The sequence below is a fragment of the Molossus molossus genome, unplaced genomic scaffold (genome assembly GCF_014108415.1).
Source record: "Molossus molossus isolate mMolMol1 unplaced genomic scaffold, mMolMol1.p scaffold_m16_p_6, whole genome shotgun sequence".
Classification (NCBI taxonomy): domain Eukaryota; kingdom Metazoa; phylum Chordata; class Mammalia; order Chiroptera; family Molossidae; genus Molossus; species Molossus molossus.
Genome location: NW_023425399.1, coordinates 59,666,931 through 59,691,731, shown reverse-complemented (window position 1 = coordinate 59,691,731; position 24,801 = coordinate 59,666,931). Strand labels below are relative to the sequence as shown.

At 38.9% G+C, this 24,801-nt stretch overlaps 1 protein-coding gene and 1 pseudogene across 3 annotated transcripts in view; both read right to left on the bottom strand.

The window, feature by feature from the left end:
- Window positions 1–24,801, bottom strand: part of SPIRE1 (spire type actin nucleation factor 1) — a 322,380-nt gene that overhangs the window by 120,400 nt on the left and 177,179 nt on the right. For all 3 annotated transcript variants that reach the window (XM_036244294.1, XM_036244295.1, XM_036244296.1), the window contains one exon: window positions 7,799–7,924. In XM_036244294.1, the coding sequence (XP_036100187.1) occupies window positions 7,799–7,924 (126 nt within the window). The remainder of the gene's footprint in view (window positions 1–7,798; window positions 7,925–24,801) is intronic.
- On the bottom strand, window positions 19,802–19,977 carry LOC118618210 (annotated as a pseudogene).

The window sequence follows — 24,801 nt, the reverse complement described above, 5'->3', positions numbered from 1 at the left end:
GTCAACAAGAAATTAATTAAGCACCACAGGTACAGTCACACTTGAGAAGGTATCAAAGATCATTATAATCAGATAATCGGAAATGACAATCTACACCTGTAGAACCTGCCTCTGAAGAAATCTAAGATGGCTTAACTATATTAGACATGTTATCCCTCAAAGATCAAAATGTTTGGAATAGTCTACCTTAGTTCTGGGGTTGTATGATGCAAGTGAAAAGGGAGAGGAAATGTTCTTCACTTTGAGTACATAATCAGAAAAAGCATTTCAGAAGAGTGGACATTTGAGTTAGGTCTTCTACATGAAAGAAGAGAGGAAAAAGACATTTCAGAAATTATGAAATGCGAATTATGAAAAGACAAAAAAGAATTTATGAGTTTAAAAATCTTTTTCACATACTTTCTAATATTGAGTTCTTATTGCAATTACTATATGAGCATATAATGTTTCATGCTCAATTATTTTTACTGTTCATTCATTTGTAATTAATATTATTATACTAGGAATTTCTTCTTTACAGAAATTTTTATCATTACATTTTAAGATACAGAATTTTTAGTCTATACTGTCATCCATATAGTAGTGTCAACATTGACAGCTACAGCTCAATATTGACATGAATTGCTTTCCTATAAAATCCAACTCAAATTTACAATTTATATTTTATAATATAAAATATAAAATAGCATATAACTTCAAAGCAAATTTGACTAGGAATGCAGTTAACATATTTATCTGTATACATTTTGCCTACACAACCAGACTAGCACAAAAGTGAAGAAAAGCTTGTTGAATAAATAGAACAAAGATTTAGTCAGATGAACTATACTTCCTGTAGACAATTTTGTAACTAGTAGGAACCTTGGGCATGTTTAATTGCCCCCTTCTTCCTTTTTAAAGATAAGTAAACAGAAATTTAGCAAAAGAAATCTAGCAAAAGCTATTTGACTTAAGAGGCCACGTAAATAAAGAGTGGAAGAATATGATTCACCAACAATAAAGGGACTTTTAAAAATGACCAGTGTTAATATAAATGTTTTAAATATAAAATAATTTTTAAAAAGGAGTTATTTGCTTGAAAAAGGGTTCTTCTTTTAAAAGAAAGACTGTTCTAAACAATGTATTTCTCTGATATATCAAGTTGTTTTCTCTGATACATCAAGTAGTAAATATAGTTGTACTGTGAAATAATGTATTTACTGGAGAATTGGGGTGGCAGGGGCAAGCACACCTGACATTCTCAACATGGAGGCAATGATGTCTGGGGCACAGAAGAACATACTGAAATTAACTCACTTCCTAGTCTTAAATTATTTTGACATCTTGTCTTTTTGTCTTTTCCTTTGTCAGATCTCCATATTATGTCATACCTAAACCTAACACGATACCTTTTCTCCTCCCATCCCATTCCTATTTTTGTGCATGTATGAGACAGACAGACAGACACTTGTGAACACTCTTCTTCCTGCAACTCCAAATTTTATTCTTTCTGGCTCACACAAACTTCTTTCTAATCCTGCTCAGAAGCCTGTAACAAAGTAAAAGTCACAGAAATATTCATGAGGATTAAATGGAGTATGCAACAGGGGCCACTTCAAAGCTGTAGGAATATAAAACAGGACAGCAGCAGGTAATAAAAGTTTAAGGAACTGATAACTAATTTAACAATAATAAAAGCAGGGACTGATGGTCAAAAGCTACCTAGACGGCGACAAATTAACTACTACTACTATAAATATAATTTCATTTTTTCCAATAAAAACATTTACATTTGAAACTGTCAAGCTAAATTTTCCATTCACCACCACCCCACATGCTCACTAGCCACACTTGCTGGCAGGGTTTGGGCTGTGGCGGGGCACTGGCAGTAGGGGACAGGCTGTCTCTTCTTTCATACAACCTGATGCACCCTAAATGGATTGCTTAGACTGTCCCTTCATCTATACTTACATACAAGGATATCAAATTGCTTATGAGACACCATAATATGTATTTACTTTCAAGGATATCAAATTGTCTTTGAGCCATAGTTAACAGCAAGGCTATCCAAATCTTCTCTATCATTAGGAAAATAAACTTAAAGGATATCTTAATCATGATTTAACAAGGAAACCATCACACCATGAAAAAAAGATTAGAATGAAAGTGAATTTGTTTACTAAACAGATGATGAACTATAAGGTCTTGTACTTTGTAAAGTAGCCAGGTCTCGTAAATATAATCACCACTTTACAAAACAACTATAACAATTGGAAATAGATTATGGGTTTTATATTTTAATAAACTGACAACTGAGCATATGAGAAATTTAATATAATTAATTACTTTTTCCTATCAAATTGGGAACATTATCATCATACTAAGATTTTACTTGAATTTTATACATACAAACACACACACATACACAGTACTTTGAAACTTCACTGATAATCAGATAATCAGATAAACTTGTTGAATTAGAGGTTACTTTGAAAGGTCCAACTGGTATACACCAACTCACAGGTATAAAAGAAAGATTGTCTGATTTGTAAAATATATAAAGTATTTTGAGATCTTTAGTAAAAATATCAAATAACACAGAGCATTTTATCACTAATGTAAATTCAGTACTCTTGAGAAAAAGTTAAAATGACTAACATATATGAACTAATATGTATGAAAATATTCATAAATTTAAGAAAGTTGTTCACATACATTACCGAGGGAAAGGAAATCCTTTTGCACCCTGTAGGACTTTATTCCTAAAACCTCAGTGTTGACAGGAAATTTATACAGCATAAAGTCTAGTTAAATAGTACAGAATGTTCTTAAGTGTCAGGATTTCCACATATTTTACAGCTTGCTTTCTCAAAGCTCATTATTAAGTGAATTTTATATTTAAATTTTAAAAATGGCAAGAGCACTCAAAGACTTCATCTATACCCCTCAAAAGTTCTCATATTTACCAGAAATATTTTTGCAAAAATGTATCTAATAGAAATGCTTTCAAAACTGACTTCTTTCAAACAGAAGAACAGCTGGAAAAACTAACACAATATATATATTCAGTGCAGCAAACATTTCTAGAGTATTTTCTATGTGCACATACTGCACTAAGACTCATTAATATAAAGATAATTTAAAACAAAGTCATTTATCTCAAGACGCATCTAGTCCAGTTGTGAAGAAAAAATTATAAATATATAAGCAAATAACTACAATGGAGTATGAGAAGTGCAAGGATATATAAGATATAGAGGTCATGGAGGGCATAAAACTTAGGGCTGGAAAGAGGTCATGAATATTTCACATGGAGGTAAAACGCGAGCAGTGTTTAAATGGATGAATAGGAGTTCACCAAACAGACAAAGGGAGAAAAAATGTCCAGGCAGAAAGAACAGAATGTGCAGGGTCACAGATATATAATCACATGATGTATTCAGAAACTATAAATAATTTTAATTGGGTAGTTTATTTATTTATTTATTTTTAATCCTCACCCGAGGACATTTTTCCATATTTTGTACAGATAGAGTGGGAGGGAGAGAGAGGAAGAGAGAGAGAGAGAGAGAGAAACATCGATGTGAAAGGGGCACATCGAGTGGCTGCCACCCGCACGACCAACCAGGGCCGGGGACAAACTGCAACCGAAGTACGTGCCCTTAGCGGGAACCGAACCCGGGTCTCTCTGTACGGCAGGCCGACGCTCTAACCGCTGAGCCAAACCGGCCAGGGCTTAATTGGGTAGTTTAAAATGCAAAGAAGATAGTGTTGAAAAGAAGAATAAAAACACAAGCAGATGGCCCTGGCCGGTTTGGCTCAGCGGTTAGAGTGTTGACCTGTGGACCAAAGAGTCCCGGGTTTGATTCCAGCCAAGGGCACGTACCTTAGTTGCTGTTAGTCCCTGGCCTCGGTTGGGGTCGTGTGGGTGCCAACCAATCGATGTGTCTCTCTCACATCGATGTTTCTCTCTCTCTCGCCACTTCCCACTCTTATCTGAAGATAAATGTAAAAATATCCTCAGGTGAGGATTTAAAAAAAAAAAGATGTATTAAAAACAAAAACAAGCAGGTGAAATACCATGAAGGGCCTTGTATGGAATACAAGGGAGTTTTAATGTAGGCGCTGGAAAGCCATATTAATCAGGGAAGCAACAGGCTCTGTTGAGTTGCCAGGTGTCTAGTGATTAGAAAGAGACAAATTGAAAGTAAAAATCGAGCCTTTATTCACTTATTGCAACAGTGTAAACAAGAGGCCAAAAAGGATGGTTTGTTCCCCTTGTTCCATTTTGTCCTCTATAGAACAGCATTGAGCTAGGGTCAAGTACATGCAGAGCAGGTGGGGGAATCTTCCTACTGCTGAGGACTAGGAAAAAGGCTCTGCCATTTTATGAATCTGAGCACTAGTGGGAGGGATAAAGGGAAAGCTAGGAACAGCAAGTTCCAAGTCAGAGGGGAGGAAAGCGTCTCAACAAAGGACCTTCAAGTAGAAGTGCCTGGGCTACAAATACAGTGTGTATATGAGTGTGGCTGGCCCAGTGGGATGTTCTGACTCCTTGCAATCCCCTGCAGAAAACCAGAGTGCAGTACACTGGTTGTGTACCAAGTCCAATGTCGGGAGGGCAGCTTCTCCTGTAAGGCCTGCCAAGGAAAGACAGCATATGGTCAGGCCTGAAAGATCACACAGTTTTGGGCCTGGAGCTGGATTGCTCAGGTCAGATCTATCATCTAGAAGAATCATTCTTTGACAGTGTGGAAGATGAACTGGGTGAGAGGATTTATAGTGATGAGGAGACAGGCAGGAGGGTAATGTAGTAATCTAGGTTGGACAAAGGGATCTGAACTCCTAATCCATATAGGAAAGAAAGTGAATCCAGGAACTGATAAACTGAAAGAAACTGGGGGGAGACAAGGGACTAGAAAACTAGGTCGTGTGAAGTACAGGAAAGAGCTCAAAGGGCAGGTGTGATAGTTAGGAAGTGGAATTAGAGAGCCCATGATTTCCTGTGGAATGACTGCAGGCTGTTTCAAGGACAATGGTGTGTTCAGGTAAGGAGAGTACTAAAGTAGAGGGGAAGTCAAAAATACAAAGCTATAGTTTCTTTTATCAAAAAAATCACTCAAGATGATGGCAGATGACAGTGACAATGGGTTTAGGAATAACAGAAGTGCAGGCATGAACTTTTTGTACAAGTATAAAGAGTAATTGTTCGGAAACAGTAGAAAGAGTAATATTACTAACTCTCCCCAATCCATATGGAGGAGATGTAGAGGAGAAAGCAGCTTCCCAAGAGAGGGAAGCAAGAGAAAGTACTACCCACCCCTGGCTGGTATGGCTCAGAGGTTAGAGTGTGGGCCTGTCCATCAAAGGGTAGAGGGTTTGATTCTTGATCAGAATCATGTATCTGGGTTGCAGGTTTAATCCCCCACCCCAGTCAGGGCACGAGCAGGAAGCAACTGATCTCCCTCTCTCTCCCTCCAACGCTCCCTTCCATTATCTCTAAAAATCAATGGAAAATACACCCTCAGATAAGGATTACCAACAACAAAAAAAAAAAAAAAAGGAAGAGAGAGAAAGTACTACCCATGTGGGAACAAGTGTTCTGACAAGAACTTGAAGGTACTGAGGAGTCCTTTTTAAAAATGAAGCGGTTTTCTAAGAGAAGAATGTTGTGAAGAGTCAACAAAGAAAATAGAGTAGGAGATGAGAAAACAGGACAGAACTATTATCTATACAGATCTAAATTTAGGGTAGTGCCAGAAGGGGACAGGGTAAAATGTGGCTAGAAACCCAACCTCAAGCAGGGCCTAGCCAGTCCTTGCGGACATAGCCACATAGCCACCAGTGGTCCTAGTCACTCATGTCCTTTTACTCCACTTGTGAGATTTTTGTTTAAAAAAACTTTCATAATGTCTAAATCTCTTTCTGAAAATATGTTTGGCAAAGTAAAGTTTTAATCAAGAGTAAAAAAAATTTTTTATAGCTCACTGGAGTAGAAAAATACTTACCAATACTGTTTTTTAAGCTCAGAAATGGTTTCTAAGAATGTCTGTGTTGAAAGGACTTTTAAAAAGAGAGGCCAGCCCTGGCCGGTTTGGCTCAGCGGTTAGAGCATCGGCCTGCGGTCCGGAGAGACCCGGGTTCGGTTCCCGCTAAGGGCATGTACTTCGGTTGCAGTTTGTCCCCGGCCCTGGTTGGTCGTGCGGTGGCAGCCACTTGATGTGTCCCTTTCACATCGATGTTTCTCTCTCTCTCTCTTCCTCTCTCTCCCTCCCACTCTATCTGTACAAAAAATGGAAAAATGTCCTTGGGTGAGGATAAAAAAAAAAAAGAGAGGCCATTTAATTTACTCTAGCAACCCCACAGGACTGTACTTCCACCCTAAAAATAATGTTTGTGCCCGGCTGGTGTGGCTTAGTGGATTGAGTGTCGCCCCATGGACTAAGAAGTCCTGGCTGGATTCCCAGTTAGGGCACATGGCTGGGTTGTGGGCTCAATCCCCAGTAGGGGGCATGCAGGAAGCAGCTGCTCGATGTTTCTCTCTCACAGATGTTTCTCTCTCTCTCTCTTCCCTCCTCTCTCTCTAAAATATCAATAAAAACACATTTTAAAAAATAATAATGCTTGTGTCTCCAGATAAGGCAATTTCAATAATTACAACTTTAAAAAGTAATCTTTTCTACTATTTATGTAATGGTAACTGAGGATGTGCTTTCAGATGTTTACTGTGAAGCCTTTTAATCAAACCCTACATCCTCTGGTTCTGTCCAGGAGGAAAAGTTATTCCATGATATATTTATCATTATTCTTCAAATAATGTACAGTTCATGCTTTCCACCCTGTAGAAGACTTGCCTCTTGGGTCCAACCCTATAAAATTCTAAAAATGAAAATAGACATAGCCTTTCATTGGCCTATCATAAAAAGACAGACTATAAGCAGTAGCCTGGCTAGAACTAAAGAGGAATGCTTAGAGCTCTAATTCATATATATATATATATATATATATATATATGTAAAATGATTTTATTTAAGGTGATTTATTAAGGGTGTTCTGGCTGCCACATCTGTCATTTACTTATTACCAGAGTTAATTAGTCTTATTTGACTAATATAGATTAGTATTTTCCTTCTTCCCTTACATATCCTATATGTATACGTCCACAAACTGTATCCTAAGTTCAAGACTAGTGTTTCAGATAAACACTACTTTTAGTCATAAAAATAGATACTCACTACCCATCATGTACTGAGCTGTTACTGTATGCCAGATGCTTTATATAGATCTCATGAATCTTGATGAACTTCTGTGTAATATAAAATATAGCAATTCACCTAGTAAATAAATTAGAATGGTTCTTTATGTACCCTACATACAATATTTTTCAACTCATAGACACTAAAAAATAACAATAAAATAGATAAAATGAGATTTTGGATAATATGAATAATTCATATCTCATCCATTAAATATGTAATCAAATCCACTATAAAAGAGTTAAATTATCAAAGGTGTAGTCTCCTTTGTATTCCTTATCCCTTCCTCAAAGACGTACCAACATGTTTTAAAATGGACAAAAGAATGGCAGAAAGAGGGTGAAAATCAAATCATATGGGAAATTAATTAAACCAATTCAGTATTATTTATTTCCCATTTATAAGGATGCTTTATAAAAATCTTTGTATTATAAAATGGATTCAACACATTTAAAAAAATACATTTTGCTTAAGTTGCTTCTTTCTTGAATGACTTTCAGTACTTACCAGAAGTAAATAATATGATGAACAATGTTGAAAATTCATGTTTATCTTTCACTTACCTCCTTTGCACTTTTAATTTTACTTAGAAATGTATGCAGCTCCATTGTTTCTGCAAACAGTGCACGACATACTGCCTGATAATGATTTGGTGCCTCTGATTCAGCTGGGAGATGAGCAGCACATAACTACAGAAGAGGAAAATAACAATGATTGTTTATTATTTGGGTTTTTTGTATCTTAAAAAGAGACACACCTAGTATATTCATATTTTCACATCAGACAGCAAGGCAGTTCTGCAATTCCCATGAACCAAGCTTAATGCATCATAAGACCATCAGTAAGTGGTCCATTAACAAACACCCAACAACACAGTTGAACTTAGTAGAATTAGTTAACTTATACTTGAAAATGATAGAACATATGTAAAAGTTTTGGTAGGGAGCAGAAAGGGAATTACCATTTACTGAGTGTTAATTATAATTCAGGTATTTCAATAGCTACCATTTACTGAGTACTTATCATGCCAGGAACTACATTTTACATGTCATATACAGAGCACAACAGCATTTAGTCTTCAATGTAACCCTGAATTATCCCCATTTTATAGCAAAGATCATTGAGGCTAAGAGGAGTAAAGTGAACTTGCCCATAGTCATAAAGTTGACATGAGAGAGAAGGGGAATTCAACGCAATTCTATTGGATTCTGAAGGCCAGTATCATTCCAATACATATTGAGTGGTGTAATGTAGTAAAAAGAATGTCATGAAGACATTTAAACAGAGGGCAACACAACCCCATTGGTGATACCTACGGTCCTAATGTCCTTTAATATACATGACCCATAATTCCCACAAAATTACTTATAGTATTAGATGCAATTTAATACCACACACAACAATTTAGAAAATTCAAACACCATTCAATTTATTAGATTGGAAAGATATCCTACCAAGAATCTAGTGCCCAGGAATAATTGTATCTTTCTATAAAGGAATTATTTTCTATCCATGTATAACAGTTATGTTTTAAGATATGCATTAAAAAGCTGTGTTTTCCCTGAATTCTTTACTATATTCAGTAAATTTGACATTAATACTAGTAAAAATATACATTTTATTATACTTTGATAATAGATAATTTCTATCTATTGAAGAGTAAAATATATCTTTGTAGATTGTAATATCCTTCATAATATGACTTCGTTATTTTCATTTATAACAAGTATTGTATGCAATTTAATAGTTGCATTACTATCTTTAATAAAATACATTCTCAAGAGAGTATCTCAAGTTTCAGTAATAAACTTTCTCCAGTACCAAAAATAGATCAAGAAGTAATGCATCAGGAAGCATGAAAAGCAAAAACCTCACAAGGTTATTATTCACAAAGCTACCAACAAACAGTTATTTCTGTATCCAGAAAACAGCTTCCAATGTAGAATTTTAATTTCCAAGGTAACAAAAAGCAACTACTAGGACTCTCACCTTTATCCAATTAATTTCATATTTACATTCTAATTACATGTTGTGAAATATGGCATACAATTTTTTACTATAATTCACAGTAAGAAATACATTTTATATAAGTACTTAAGCACATGCATATATGTTTTATACACAAAAATTTCACAAAACAAAACTTACACACTGCAGTTGATTTCACAATCCACTAACAGTTTTTGACCTGCAACTTGAAAACTCTGGTGTAAAGGTAAACTAGGTGGGAAAATGTTTTTGTTTTTGTTTTTAATGCATGTGACATGATCTTAAACATAGAATGTCCAAAGGTATCCATTCACAAAAAACATTAGATCTAAGAAGCAATTATAGCCAAATTGTGGGATACACGATCAACACAAAACAAGGGGTATTTCTATGCAGTACCAATAATCAGATTGAAATTAAAAAAACAATTCCATTTCCAACAGTATCAAAAAAATACTAAGAAATAAATAAAACTAAGGAGATTCAAGACTTACACACTAAAAATAAAACATTGCTGAAAAAGGAATTAAAGAAGAGCTAAACAAGTGGAAAGCCATTCTGTATACATCGGTTGGAACACAATAATGTTAAGATGGCAATGCAATACAAAGTGATATATAGAATGCAATCCCTAACTAAATCCTGAAGGCCTTTCTGACGAAATGGAAATGCCAATCCTAAAATTCACATGGTATTTGCAAGGGGCCCCAAGTAGCCAGAATAATCTTGAAAGAAACAAAGTTGTAAGACTCATACTTCCAAACTTACTATAAAGTTAGTCATCAAAACAATATGGTACTAAAAAGAAATTACTGCTCTTAGTTCAATGATACAGGTCTGAATTCTACATTACACATTGCATGCAACTATATTGACTTCTTGGTACAGGAAAAAGGGTGTCAAGTTTTGGGTAAAGGTGCTATGAGCTACAAGAAATATTTCAGTGTTTGTTTGTTTGTTTATTTATTTTTGTTACAGATGTTTCTCCTTTTTCCCCCATAGACACCCTCCTCCCTTCCCTTCCCACCCCGTCCCCAGCTTTGTTGTCTATGTCCATTGGTTATGCATACATGTGTATAAGTTGGGTGGTTTATCTCTTCCCCCACCCACTCTTTTGGGGATTGTCAGTCTGTACCCTATTTCCACATCTCTGGAACTACCCCATTCCTCAAACTGTTATGTTCACTATATTCCACAAATAAATGAGATCATGTGATATTTATCTTTCTCTGCTTGGCTTGTTTCACTTAGGATAATACTCTCCAGGTCCTTCCATGTCGACTCAAAGAATAAGAGATCTTTCTTTCATCCAGCTGCATAGTACTGCATTGTGTATATGTACCACAGCTTTTTTATCCATTCGTCTACTGATGGACACTTGGGCTGTTTCCAGAACTTAGCTATTGTAAATAGTGCTGCTATAAACATGGGGGTACATATATTCTTTCTGATTGGTGTTTCAGGATTCTTAGGGTATATTCCTAGCAGTGAGATCACTGAGTCAAATGGCAATTCAATTTTTAATTTTTTGAGGTAACACCATATTGTTTTCCATAGTGGCTGCACCAGTCTGCATTCCCACCAGCAGTGTACTAGAGTCCCCTTTTCTCCACAACCTTGCCAAAACTTGTTGTTTAATGCTGTGTTGATGGCAGCCAGTCTGACAGGTGTGAGGTAATACCTCATCGTTGTTTTAATTTGCATCTCTCTGATGATTAGTGATGTTCAGCATTTCTTCATATGTCTCTTGGACTTTTGTATATCCTGTTTAAAAGGGTGTCTATTTAGCTCCTCTGCCCATTTTTTTTTAACTGGGTTGTCTTCCTTTTCTTGAGCTGTACGAGCACTCTACATATTTTGGAAATTAACCCCTTACCTGATGTATCACCGGCAATTATGCTCTCCCATATAGTGGGTTGCATTTCCATTTTGATGGTTGTTTCTTTTGCTGTGTAGAAGCTTTTGAGTTTGATGTAGTCCATGTGTTCATTTTTTCCTTTGTTTCTATTGCCTTAGGCATTGTATTAGAGAAAACTCTGCTGTGTATGATGTCTGTAATTTTGTTGCCTACATTCTTTTAGAATTTTTATGGATTCATGAGTCAAATTTAAGCCTTTTATGCATTTTGAGTTTATTCTTGTATACGGTGAAAGTTGATAGTCTAGTTTCATTTTTCTGCATGTAGCTGTCCAATTTTCCCAACACCATTTATTAAAAGGCTGTCTTTACTCCATTGTATGCTCTTGCCTCCTTTGTCCAATATTAATTCAGCAAAATGTTTTAGGTCAATTTCTGAGTTCTGTTTTCTATTCCACTGATCTATGGACCTGCTCTTATGCCAGTACCAGGCTGTTTTGATTACAGTAGTTCTGTAGTATAACCTGATATCTGGTAGTATAACCTGATATCTGCTTTGCCCTTCTTTTTCAAGATTGCTGTGGTTAATCAGGGTCTTTTTTGGTTCCATATGAACTTTTGAAGTATTGGTTCTAGTTGTGTAAAATATGTCATTGGCATTTTGATGGGGATTGCATTGAATCTACAGATTGCATTGGGTAGTATGGATATTTTAGTGCTGTTAATTCTTCCAATCCATGAACAAGGTATATGCTTCAACTTTTTAATATCTTCCTCTATTTCTTTTTTCAAAGTCCTATAGTTATCTGTAAATAGGTCCTTTACCTCTTTAGTTAATTTTATTCCCAGGTATCTTAATCTTTTAGCTGTGAAGGTAAATGGGATTGTATTTTTAGTTTCTCTTTCTGTGAGTTCATCACTGGTGTATAAGAATGTTGTCAATTTCTTGATGTTAAATTCGTATCCTGCTATATTGCCAAATTCATTAAGTCTAGTAGATTTTTGATGGAGTCTTTACGGTTTCCGATGTATAATATTATGTCATCTGTGAATAATGAGTTTCACTTCCTCCTTTCCAATTTGGATCCCTTTTATTTTTTCTTCCTGTCTGATTGCTATTGCTAAGTATTCCAGTACTATGTTAAATAGGAGTGGTGAAAGTGGGCATCCCTGTCTTGTTCGGGTTCTTAAGGAAAATGCTTTTACTTTTTGTCCATTGAGTATGAAGTTGGCTGTAGGTCTTTCATATATGGCATTTATTATTTCGAGGTATGATCCTTCTATTCCCAAATTGCTGAGCGTTTTTATCAGAAATGGATGCTGGATTTTGTCAAATGCTTTTTCAGTGTCTATTGATATGATGATATTTCATTTTGTTTATGTGGTGTTTCACATTTATTGATTTGCAAATATTGTACCAGCTTTGCATCCCTGGGATGAATCCCACTTGGTTATGGTGAATAATTTTTTTGATGTATTGCTGGATCCTATTTGTGAGTATTTTGTTCAGGATTTTGGCATCTATGTTCAACAGAGATACTGGCTTATAGTTTTCTTTCTTTGTACTCTTTTTTTGGTTTTGAAATTAGAATTATGCTGACCTCATAAAATGAATTTCAAAGTCTTCCTTCTTAAATTTTATGAAATAGTTTCAAGAGAATGGGTGTTAGTTCTTCTCTGAATGTTCAGGAAAACTCCCCTGTGAAGCCGTCCGGGCCTGGGCTTTTGTTTGCTGGGAAAGTCTTGATTACATCTTCCATTTCCTTCGTTGTTTTTGGCCTGTTCAAGTTTTATATGTCTTCCCGGTTCAGGTTTTGGAGACTGTGTGTTTCTAGAAATTTGTCCACTTCACTTAGATTATGCAATTTGTAGCTGTATAATTGTTCATAGTATTTGTCAATGATCCTTTGTATTTCTGTGGTGTCAGTTATTACTTCTCTTTCATTTCTGATTTTGTATATTTGGGTTCTCTCTGTTTGTTTCTTGATGAGTCTAGCTAAGGGTCCATCAATCTTGTTTATCTTCCCAAAAAACCAGCTCTTTGTTTCATTGATCCTTTGAATTTTTTTTTTTTTTGGTCTCCATGTCATTTATTTCTGCTCTGATCTGTACTATTTCCTTCATTCTACTTGCTCTGGGGTTTTCTTTTTGTTTGCTTTCCAGTTCTTTAAGTTGTGAGGTTAGGTAGTCAATTAGAAATTTTTCTTATTTCTTAAGGTGGGCCTGTAGTGCTATGAACTTCTCTCTTAGAACTCCTTTCGCTGTATCCCATAGATTTTGTGTGTTCATTTTCATTGGTATCCAGGAGGTTAATTTCTTCCTTGATCTCCAAGGTAACCCATTCAATGTTCAACACACTATTTAGCCTCCATGTTTTCAAATGTCTTTGCATGTTCTTGTTGCAAATGATTTCTAGTTTCATGCCATTGTGATATGAGAAGATGCTTGATATGATTTCAATGTTTTTGAACTTGTAGAGACTGTTTGTGCCCTGACGTGTGGTCTATCTTTGAGAATGTCCCATGTGCAGTTAAGAATTCTGAATTCTGAAGTTTGAGGTGTAATTCTCTGTATCTATTAAATCTATTTGATCTAGTGCTTCATTTAGAGTCTGTGTTTCCTTGTTAATTTTTTTATCTAGATGATCTATCCAGTGATGTCGCGGGGTGTTGAAGTCCCCTGCAATAATTGTATTGCTGTCGGTTTCTACTTTGAAGTCCTCCAGAAAATTTTTAATATATTTTGGTGCTCCTATATTGGGTGCATATATGTGTTACCAAGGTTATATCTTCCTGTTGGATAGATCCTTTCAATATTATGTAGTGGCCCTTCCTTTGTCCCTAGTTATGGCCTTCATTCTGAAATCTACTTAATCAGATATGAGTATTGCTACCCCAGCTTTTTTTTGCTTTTCGTTTGCTGGGAAGATTTTTTTCCATCCCTTCATTTTCAGCCTATGTGAGTCTTTTGTTGTGAGGTGGTTCTCTTGTAAACAACATATATGTGAGTCATGCTTTCTTATCCAGTTAGCGACTGTGTCTTTTTATCGGAGCATTCAAACAATTTACATTTAAGGTGATTATTGATATGTACTTGTTTATTGCCATTTTTGTTTAGTTTGGTTATATTTTCTTCCTATTTCTCCTGCTAATTACAGCAGTCCTTTTCACATTTCTTGCAGTGCTGGTTTGGTGCTAATGTATTCCCTTAGCCTTTTTTTTTTTTTTTTTTTTTTGGTCTGGGAAGCTCTTTATTTGAACTTCCATTTTGAATGATAGCGTTGCTGGGTAGAGTAGTCTTGCATTCAGATCCTTGTGTTTCATTACCTTGATTACCTCATGCCATTCCCTTCTGGCCTGTAGTGTTTCTGTTAAGAAGTCAGCTGAGAGCCTTATGGGGGATCCTTTGTAGGTAACCTGTTGCTTATCTCTTGCTGCCTTTAGGGTTCTCTCTTTGTGTTTAATTTTTGGTATTTTAATTACTGTGTGTCTTGGTGTGGGCCTGTTTTGGTTCTTCTTATTTGGGGCTCTCTGTGCTTCTTGAACTTGAATGCCTTCTTCCTTCTCCAAGTTAGGAGAGTTTTCTGCACTATTTCATCAAATATATTCTCTAACCCTTGCTCATTTTCTTCTTCTTCGGGGGCTCCTATGATGCAAATGTTATGATGTTTCCAGTTGCCCCATAGTTCTCTTAAGCTGTCTTCCTGTTTTTAATTGTTTTTTTCCTTTTGGTTTTCTGTTTGGTGGATTTTTTCCACCGTCTTCTAATTCACTGATCCGGTCCTCAGATTCCTCTATTCTGCTGGTTATTCCTTCCAATGTGTTCTTTATTTCTGTTATGTCATTCTTTATTTCCCCTTGTTTGGTTTTCAGTGTTTCTATATCTTTACTCATGGTGTTGATTTTCTTACTCATGGTATTGAGCTTCCTGAATATCATGGCTCTGAACTCTACCTCTGATAACTTGCTTAAGGGCATATCATTTATCTCATCTTCAATAGAGTTTTCTTGTTCTTTCATTTGGAATTTGTTTCTTTGTTTCACCATTTTGGCTATCTCAGTGAGTTTTAGAGCCTGACAAATTTTCCCTTTGGGTGTTGGTGTTCTGCTGTTTGTTGCTCCCTCTACTGGGTTTGAATGAGTGTGGAGGGCCCATGTTAAACACCATTGTCATGTCTTACTTTCCTGGATAGATTTGCAAGCCTAGGAAAGGTTCAGTCATCCTCTAGCTTTTTGCCTGGAGGCTATTAGTCTCAGTTGCTCAGGGCCTGGGATGTGGCCCTCAGGTGCTCTGCCTAAGAGGATTTCCAGAGGGTGGGGCAGATACTGGTTATTAATGAGCCTCGATTTGCATTTCTTTGGCTCACCTGCGTAAGGGTGAATCTCTGAGGGAGGGGCTGCTTTTCCCCACAGCTCCAGGAAGGAGCAAACTGGACACCAGTCCTTTGTGGCCACGACTCAGCAAAAAGTCTGAGCGCCCTCCAAATCCCAGGTGTCCCCACAGAGTTACAGCCCAGTCCACCCTCCTCTGCCAGAGCCCAAGGTGAGTGGTTGTAGCCAGTCTAGTACTCTGTCCTGGCCCTCTGTACTGTGGAGACGACTTGGAATTTTAACCCAAGGTTTGCTGCTCACAGCTAAGGCCGCTGTTATCCATGGGCTCCTAGCCCGCCACCTTCTTGCACCTCCTCAGATCCTACCAGTGTCCCTGATTATATGGTCCTCTCCTGTTGCTTTTCTGTTGCTTTTTTCCAACAATTTATCTTTATTTTAGTTGTAATTCCCATTTGGTCCTGGGAGATCGTCTGTGTAGCTTCCATTCACTCCATCGCCATTTTTCCTCCCTTAATTTATATTTTTTGTTTCAAATTTATAATCTCTAATATCATAAATGCTTATATTATGTCACATGTCTAAATCATAGTTCATTAAATATAATGTTTGATTAAGACAAAACAAAACAAAAGTGTGATACTGACATAAGAATAGACATACAGACCAATGCAATAGTGCTGAGAGTTCAGAATCAACCCCTACATCTATGATTGACTGATCTTTTTTTTAATCCTCACCAGAGGATATTTTTACATTTATCTTCAGACAGAGTGGGAGGGAGAGACAGAGAGAGAGAGACATTAATGTGAGAGACACACATCGAGTGGTTGCCACCCGCATAACTCCAACCGAGGCTGGGGATGAACCACAACCAAGGCACATACCCTTGGCCAGAATCGAACCCAGGACTCTTTGGTCTGCAGGCTGATGCCCAACCACTTAGCAAAACAGTCCAGGGCATACAATTGACTGATTTTTTTACAAAAGTGCCCAGACCATTAAGTAGAGAAAGAATAGATTTTTCAACAAATGATGCTGGGAAAACTAGAATCCACATGCAGAAAATAAAGCTATACCCTTATTTTGTACCATATATAAATATTAACTCAAAATGGATCAAAGACCTAAATATAAGAGTCAAAATTATCAACCTCTTAGAAGAAAACACAGGAGTAAACCTTTATGGTCATTGATTTGGTAATGGTTTTTGTAAATGTGACACCATAAGCACAAGCAACAACAACAACTAAAAGGATCAATTAGACTTAGTCAAAGTTAATTTTTGTACATCAAAAGACACTATCAAGACAGTGAAAAGACAATCCACAAAATGGGAGAAAATACCCGCAAATCATTTATCTGACAAGGGTCCAGTATACAGAATATATAAAGAACTCTTAAACTCAACAAAAAGACAAACAACCTGATTTTACAAACTGATTTGAATAGACATTTTTCCAAAAAAGATATTCAAATGACCAAAAAGCACATAAAAACATCATTGGTCATTAGGAAAATGCAAATAAAAACCATAGTGAGATACTACTCATATCCAGTAGGATGGCTACAAAAGCAAATAAAAAATAGAAAGTAAGTGTTGGCAATGATATGGAGACTGTAACCCTTGTGTATTGCTGGTGGGAAGGTCAAGTAGTCCAGCCTCTGTGAAAAACAATTTGGTGGTTCCTCAAAAAGTTAAACATAGCATTATCATGTAATCCAGCAACTTCACTCCTGGGTATATATCCAAAATAATTAAAGTAAGTGTTCCAGCAAAAAAAAAATTTTTTTTTCAATTCTTACCCAAGGATATGTTTCTATTTATCTTAGATAGAGTGGGAAGGAAGGAAGGAAGGAAGGAAGGAAGGAAGGAAGGAAGGAAGGAAGGAAGGAAGGAAGGAAGGAAGGAGAGAGAGAGAGAGAGAGAGGGAGGGAGGGAGGGAGGGGGAGGGAGGGGGAGAGAGAGAGAAACATGAACGTGATAGGGACACAGCAACATGAGAGTTGACCCTGACCAGGGCCAGGAACAACTGCAAGTGAGGTATGTGCCCTTGACGGAAATTGAACCCATGACTCACTGGTTTGCAGGCTGACGCTCTAACTGCTGAGCCCAACTGTCCAGGGCCAAGCAAAAACTTTTACATGAATGTTCCCACAAGCACTATTCACATAAGCAAAAGAGGTAAACAACAACTGTTCAATACTGATGAATGGATAAACCAAATTTGGTATATTCATACAATGAAATCTTATTTAGCCAGAAGGAGAAACAAAGTATTGACATATGCTACAACATGGATGAACATTAAAAATTCTATTCCAGTCAAGAACACGTACCTCGGTTGTGGTTCATCCTTGGCCCTGGTTGGGGTGATTTGGGAGGCAACCAGTCGACGTATCCCTCTAACATAGATGTTTCTCTCTCTCTCCCTTTCTCGCCCTCTCTCTTCCTCCCATTCTATCTAAAGATAAATAGAAAAATATCCTCAGGTAAGGTTTAAAAAGAAAAAAAAAAAACTATGTTAAGCCCTGGCCGGTTTGGTTCAGTGGTTAGAGCATTGGTCTGTGGACCAATGAGTCATGGGTTTGATTCCGGTCAAAGGCAGGTACCTTGATTGCGGTTCATCCCTGGCCCTGGTTGGGGTCGTGTGGGAGGCAACCAATTGATGTGTTTGTCTCACATCAATGTCTCTCTCTCTCCCTCTCCCACTCTATCTTAAGATAAATGGAAAAATAATCCTCGCATGAGGAATAAAAAAAGTACTAAGTTAAAAAAAAAAAAAACCAACAGACACAAAAGGTCACATGTTGTATGCGTCCATTTATATACACTACCCAATATACACAAATCCATAGAGACAGAAAGCTGATTAGTGGTTGCTAGAGGCTCAAGGAGAAGACATGGGAAGTAATGGGTTTGGGGATTGCATTTGGGGTAATCAAAAAGCTCGGGAACTAGATAGAGAGTGGTGATGATTGGGCAATATTGTGAACGTAGTTAATGCCACTAAATTGTTCACTTCAAAATTATTAACAAAAAAAGTCAGGACCTATATGATTTCACTCATATATGGGATGTAAAACTGAAAGCAACAAATGAACAAAACAAACAAAAAGTCATAGACTCAGACAATAATATGGTATTTGCAAGAGAAAAAGGGAGGCAGTAAAGGGTAAAGGTGGTCAACTATATGGTGACAGAAGAAAAAAACAAAGTTGAAAAAGTTGTTAAAATGATAATTTTTGTTGCATATATTTTACCACAATGTTGTTTAATAGACTTAATAAAGAACAACAAAATTCCACAAAATCTCCATTGAGACACAGGAGAAACAATCCCACAGGAGAAATAATCCCAGTGTCAATGAATTGCTTAATTTATGTTTTGTTTTCTGTGTGTACATGCCTCACAACTTTTAATCCTTGGCACATCCCAATTTAAAGATTAGATCATTGAGATTTAGAACAGCTAAGTAATGTACCCAAAGTCAAAGAGCTACCCCATAGAATTAGAATTGAACCCAGGCAGTCTAACTCTAGAGCTCAGGTTCTTATGAATGCTAATCTGTAACTCTGAAAATATTATTTCTTTCTGTTTTCTAGCTTCCATTGTTTGTGTTGAGAACTCAGATGCAGTCTAATTTTTACTCTGGCTAATTTTAGATTTTCTTAAGTGATTTTTAGCAGGTTGACTACAATGAAACTAAATTATTTTTCATTTTATTTATCTTGCTCTTTGTGTGGCTTCTTGAATCTACAGCATAGTATTTCCACAGTATTTGGAAAATTCTTAAGTCAGCATGTCTTCAAATATTCCTCCCTCCCATCCTGCTTCTTTGCTCTATTTTTTTTTTTATATATTTTATTAAAGAAAATACTGGTTGTTTTAAAAGCATGTAATAGATCACATCATTTTAAGTTAAAGCTACAGGCTGGGATTTGTCCTCTGACACTACTCAGCAAGTAAGAATCTCTTCTCTTCCTTCTCGGCTGGAGTCCACTGGAGCAGACATGCCAAGTGGAAGTCCTCAACAGTCGGAAAAAGCCATCACAGAGAATGCATGTTCGCAGAAGCATGGGACCTCGGGTGCCAGGGCCCTTGGCCTTTCCGCGCTGAGAGGATCACAGCTTTCAGAAGAACCAATGCCCAGACCACCGCAGACTAAGGACATCATTTTCAGGCTGGAGCCCAGGCATCTGTGTTGTAACAAGACCCGGGTCGGGCAGTTCTGGTCACTGGCCACCACTGTCCTGGAATCCCCTGCCACCACAGCTGAGCCCTCTAATTCTTACAGAAGCACAGAACTCAGCTTGATCGATGAAGAAACTGGACCAGAACCAGAATGAAGGGAACTGCTCCTTGTCACATGTTCAGCCTTTGGCTTCCCTTCAGTTATCTTTCTTCTCCAACTGCTTCTTCTTTTCAGCTTCCAGTTGTTGCTGTCTTGCTGCCAATCTTTTCATTTGGTATATTTTGGCTCCGGCAAATGCCAGGCAGAGAATAATGTTTTCGCCGCCAAGATATACAGCAGCAGGGACACGCGGTCAAGAACCTCCCAGTTCATGCTGGACCAACTGTGAAGTCACTCCCGGTCACTGCAGATCCCCAGACAAGCTCATGAGGAGATGGAAGGTCAGGCCTCACTGGTCCTAAGAGTCAGAAGACCTGAGTTCTGGATGAAGAAACTGCGCACTCTGCTAAGTGACTACCCTCTTGGGCCTTAGGCCCATAGCTCCAAGCCGCAGAAGCTGCGGCACCCTGCGCACTTGCAAGCCAGGACTCTCACAATCCTTTGCTCTGCTTTTTAGAACTTTATTATATGTACTGAACTTCTATTCTATACTTTTTATTCTTTTTGTGTCTCTGTGCTAAATTCTGAGTATTTTCTACTGATGATATTCCATTTCACTCAGTCTCTGTTCAGCTCTGCCTAGTCTATTAAACCAATCCACTAAACTTTTATTTCACTTCTTTTATTATTTGGTCCTCATATTTCCATTAAAAAAAACCAAAACAAAACATTTTCTAGTTCTCTGCTCAAAGTTTCAATCCTGATACTTGGAACCCTGAAAATCAACTAAAAATCAATTTAACAACTCCATTATTTGGATTCCCTGTACAGAACCAATAATGTTGCTAGAATCCAAATACATTTTCTGAGAAATTTCATTAAACCCAAAATACTTTATTACATATTTTCACTAAAACTTCAAATTATCAGCAAACCTTGATATGTGTGTATGTGTGTGTGTTTAGGAAAAAAGACAGCCTAAAATACTTTTTTAAGAATTTGATACATTCCATGTTTTTTCAAATACTTTAGCATCTATATTTTGAAGCAATGTACCAACTAGAAGAAAAATCTTCATTCAACATCAAATTAAACATGTGCAGACCACTGCGGGTGGGTAGAGAAGCAGTCAGCACCTCTGGGAGAGGACCACACCTGTTTCTTCTGAGCCCCAGAGCACCAGCAGACCAGGTAAAAAACCTATACACCAATGAATATGTAGTCATCAAACTGAAACAAATAAAATCACATACTCCATATATTCATTTAGCGTACAGGTTTTATAAACAGCTTGGCAGTGCAGCACCTGGAAAACAGCTCTCGCACAACATGGCTGAGTTGAGCCTCAGAGTCAGCCACCCTGAGGAGAGATCCCATTCATGAATGGGATAACAATAATCAAGACCCAATTAAAACAGAAGAGCCCTAATTAACACACACAAGGGACATTCCTAGAGCATCCAGTTCGGGAGATCAAGGAGACTGCACCACTGGTTCCCACAGGACATTTATGCACAAGGCCATCTCATGAAGGTTGGGAAGTCATAGCAGTTCAATCAAATACACACGAACAAATATAGCCTGGCTGGTGTGACTCAGTGGATTGAGCGTCACCCCATGGACTGAGAGGTCCTGGTTAGGGCACATGCCCATGTTGCAGGCTCAATCACCAGTAGGGGGCATGCAGGAGGAAGCAGGTCAATGTTTCTCGCATTGATATTTCTCTCTCCCTTCCTCTCTCTAAAACCATCAATAAAAACATTTAAAAAAGAAACAAATCAAAAAGAAAGCTAAAATAAACAGACAAAGGAACAATCCCCAAATGAAGAAAAGAAGGAATCTCTAAAAAAGAGCTAAATAAAATGGAGGCAAGCAATTTATCAGACATAGAATTCAAAGTAATGAGGATGCTCAAGGAACTTAGAACTACGAGAAATTTAATGGAACTATAAAGAACTCAGTGGGGGAGAAGATGGCGGTGGGCAGGACCGAAGGGAGAGTGAGTGTGGGAGAGAGTGAGCAAGTGTGTGAGAGAGTGTGAGTGGATGCGAAGGTGGATGACCAAACCCCTGCAGTGCAGAGATGCAAAGCAGAAAGTTCCTGTGCTGTGGACGGGAGCACCTGGCGATGCGATAAGTGACCCTTCAGGGTGCTTCTTCCTGCACCGTGGGGAGGTCCCACCATTTAGGAAGATTCCGGGTCTTCCCTGGGAGGAGGCAGTGGGAGCAGCTAGGGCCCAGTAACCTGAGCCCACCAGCACAGCTGGCACCATCAGACCAGTCGACACTCTTGTGTCAACACAGACCGATGCACAGTAGTGGAGTTCCCAAGGTGCTGGTCACAGAAGCCTCGAATAGCGCGGAGCCCAGTACCATCTCCATAGTAGCAGCCCAATCAGAGTCGAGATACACCCCCAGCAACAAAAGCTGGGGAGCAGAAATCCATCCCCAGGCTACAGAAGCACAGACCAGCAGATGAGACCCATCCCCAAAATCTACAGCAAAAGCTGAACAGAAGTTGAGCCCCACGGGCAGCAGCAGCACTCACCAACGGCCAGCAGTGGGACCTAGGGCTCCACAGTGGTCTGTATGGTCCAGTAGCTCACAAGTGCAGTGGGAAGCCCCAGCCCTAGAGAGACTTGTATAATCCACCCGTGGAAACTGCAGTGTGCAGGGGCACCAGAGAGGCCTGTGCCACAAAGCAGGGACTGTGCAATCCAGTTACCCATGGGACCTGTGGGATGCTAAAGCAGCAGAGAGGCCTGTGAGCCCCAGCAGGGACTGTGCGATCCAGTTACCCAAGGGTCCTGCAGGACGCTGAAGCATCAGAGAGGCCCCTGAGACCCAGCAGGGATTGTGCTATCCAATTACACATGCGACCCAGCAGGGACTATGCCATCCAATTACACGTGGGACCTGCTGGGTACTGAAGCACCAAAGAGGCCCATGCGACACAGCAGGGACTGTGCCATCAAGTTACCAGTGGGACCTGCGGGGTGTTGAAGCACCAGAGAGACCTGTGCAACCCAGCAGGGACTGTGCCATCCAGTTACCCACTGGACCTGCGGGGTGCTAGAGCACCAGAGAGGCCTGTGTGACCCAGCAGCCCATAACATAGGCATAGAGTCGGGTCCCCAGAAGGACTGTGCGATCCAGTTACCCATGGGACCTGCAGGGTGCGGGGCACCAGAAAGGCCTGTGTGACCCAGCTGCACACAAGATAGGCTTAGAGGATGTGAAAAAGGAGGCAGAGTGAAAAGAAGCCACACAGACAATCTCCCAGGACCAAATGGGAATTAAAACTAAAATGAAGACAAATCCTAAAAAAAAAAAAAAAAAAAAAAAAAAAAAAGCAACAGAAAAGCAGCAGGACAGGAGCATACAACCAGGGTCACTGGTAGTATCTGCAGAGGCGTGAGAGGGTGGCGGGCTGGGAGCCCAGGGACAGCAGCAGTCTTAGATGTGAGCAGCACCCGCGGGGAATAAAGACCAAGCCCGCTCCACAGCGCAGAGAGACAGGACGAAGCACTAAAATAGCCACAGCCACTCACCTGGAGGATATGGCGGAGGGAGCGCAAACTGGACTGAACTCTGTGGGGACACCCAGGATTTGGAGGGCACTCAGAGTTTTTGCTGAGTTGTGGCCAAAAAGGTCGGTGGCCACTGTGCTCCTTCCCCGAGCTGTGGGGAAAAGGAGCAGCCCCCAACCCCTGGGAGATTCAGCCTTTCCCAGGTGAGGCAAAGAAATAAAAATTGAGGCTCATTAACAACCAGCATCTATCCCACCCTCTGGAAATCCTCTTAGGCAGAAGACCAGGGCTACATTCCAAGGAACTGAGTAACTGAGACTACTAGCCACCAGGAAAAAGTAGGAGGATAACTGAACCGTTCCTGAGCTTGAAAATCTACCAGGAAAGTAAGATGTGACAGTGGTGTTTAACATGGCCCAACCCAGGCTCATTAAAACCCAGCAGAGGGAGCCACAAACAGCAGAACACCAATACCCACAGGAAAAATTTGGCAGACTCCTAAACTCACTGAGATAGCCAAAATGGTGACGCAAAGAAACAAATCCCAAATGAAAGAACAAGAGAACTCTATCAAAGATGAAATCAGTGAATTGCAGCTAAGCAAATTATCAGAGGTGGAGTTCAGAGCCATGATCTTGAGGAAGCTCAACAGCATGAGTAAAGATATAGAAACATTGAAAACCAACAAAGTGGAAATGAAGAATGACATAGCAGAAATTAAGAACACATTGGAAGGACTAAACAGCAGAGTAGAGGAAGCTGAGGACCGGACTAGTGAATTAGAAGACAGGGTAGAAAAAAATCAACCAAACAGAAAACCAAAAGGAAAAAATGATTAAAAAAACAGGAAGATACCTTAAGAGAACTGTGGGACAACTGGAAACGTAATAACATTTGCATCACAGGAGACCCCGAAGAGGAAGAAAATGGGCAAGGGTTAGAGAATATATTTGACGAAATAGTGACAGAAAACTTTCCTAACTTGGTGAAGGAAGAAGGCATTCAAGTTCAAGAAGCACAGAGAATCCCAAGTAAGAAGAACCCAAACAAGCCCACACCAAGACACATAGTAATTAAAATGCCAAAAATTAAGACAAAAAGAGAACCCTAAAGGCAAGAGATAAGCAACAGGTTACCTACAAAGGAAACCCCGTAAGGCTCTCAGCTGACTTCTCAACAAGAACACTACAGAGCCCTGGCCAGTTTGGCTCAGTGGTTAGAGCGTCGGCCTGCAGTCCCGAGAGACCCGGGTTCGGTTCCCACTAAGGGCACGTACCTCGGTTGCAGTTTGTCCCCGGCCCTGGTTGGGTCGTGTGGTTGGCAACCACTCGATGTGTCCCTTTCACGTCGATGTTTCTCTCTCTCTCTTCCTCTCTCTCCTCCTCTCTCTCCCTCCCACTCTATCTGAACAAAATATCCAAAAATGTCCTCGGGTGAGGATAAAAAAAAAAAAAAAAAGTTTTTGCCCTGGCCGGTTTGGCTCAGTGGTTAGAGCGTCGGCCTACGGTTCTAAGAACACTACAGGCCAGAAGGGAGTGGCAAGAAGTAATCAAGGTCATGAAAAACAA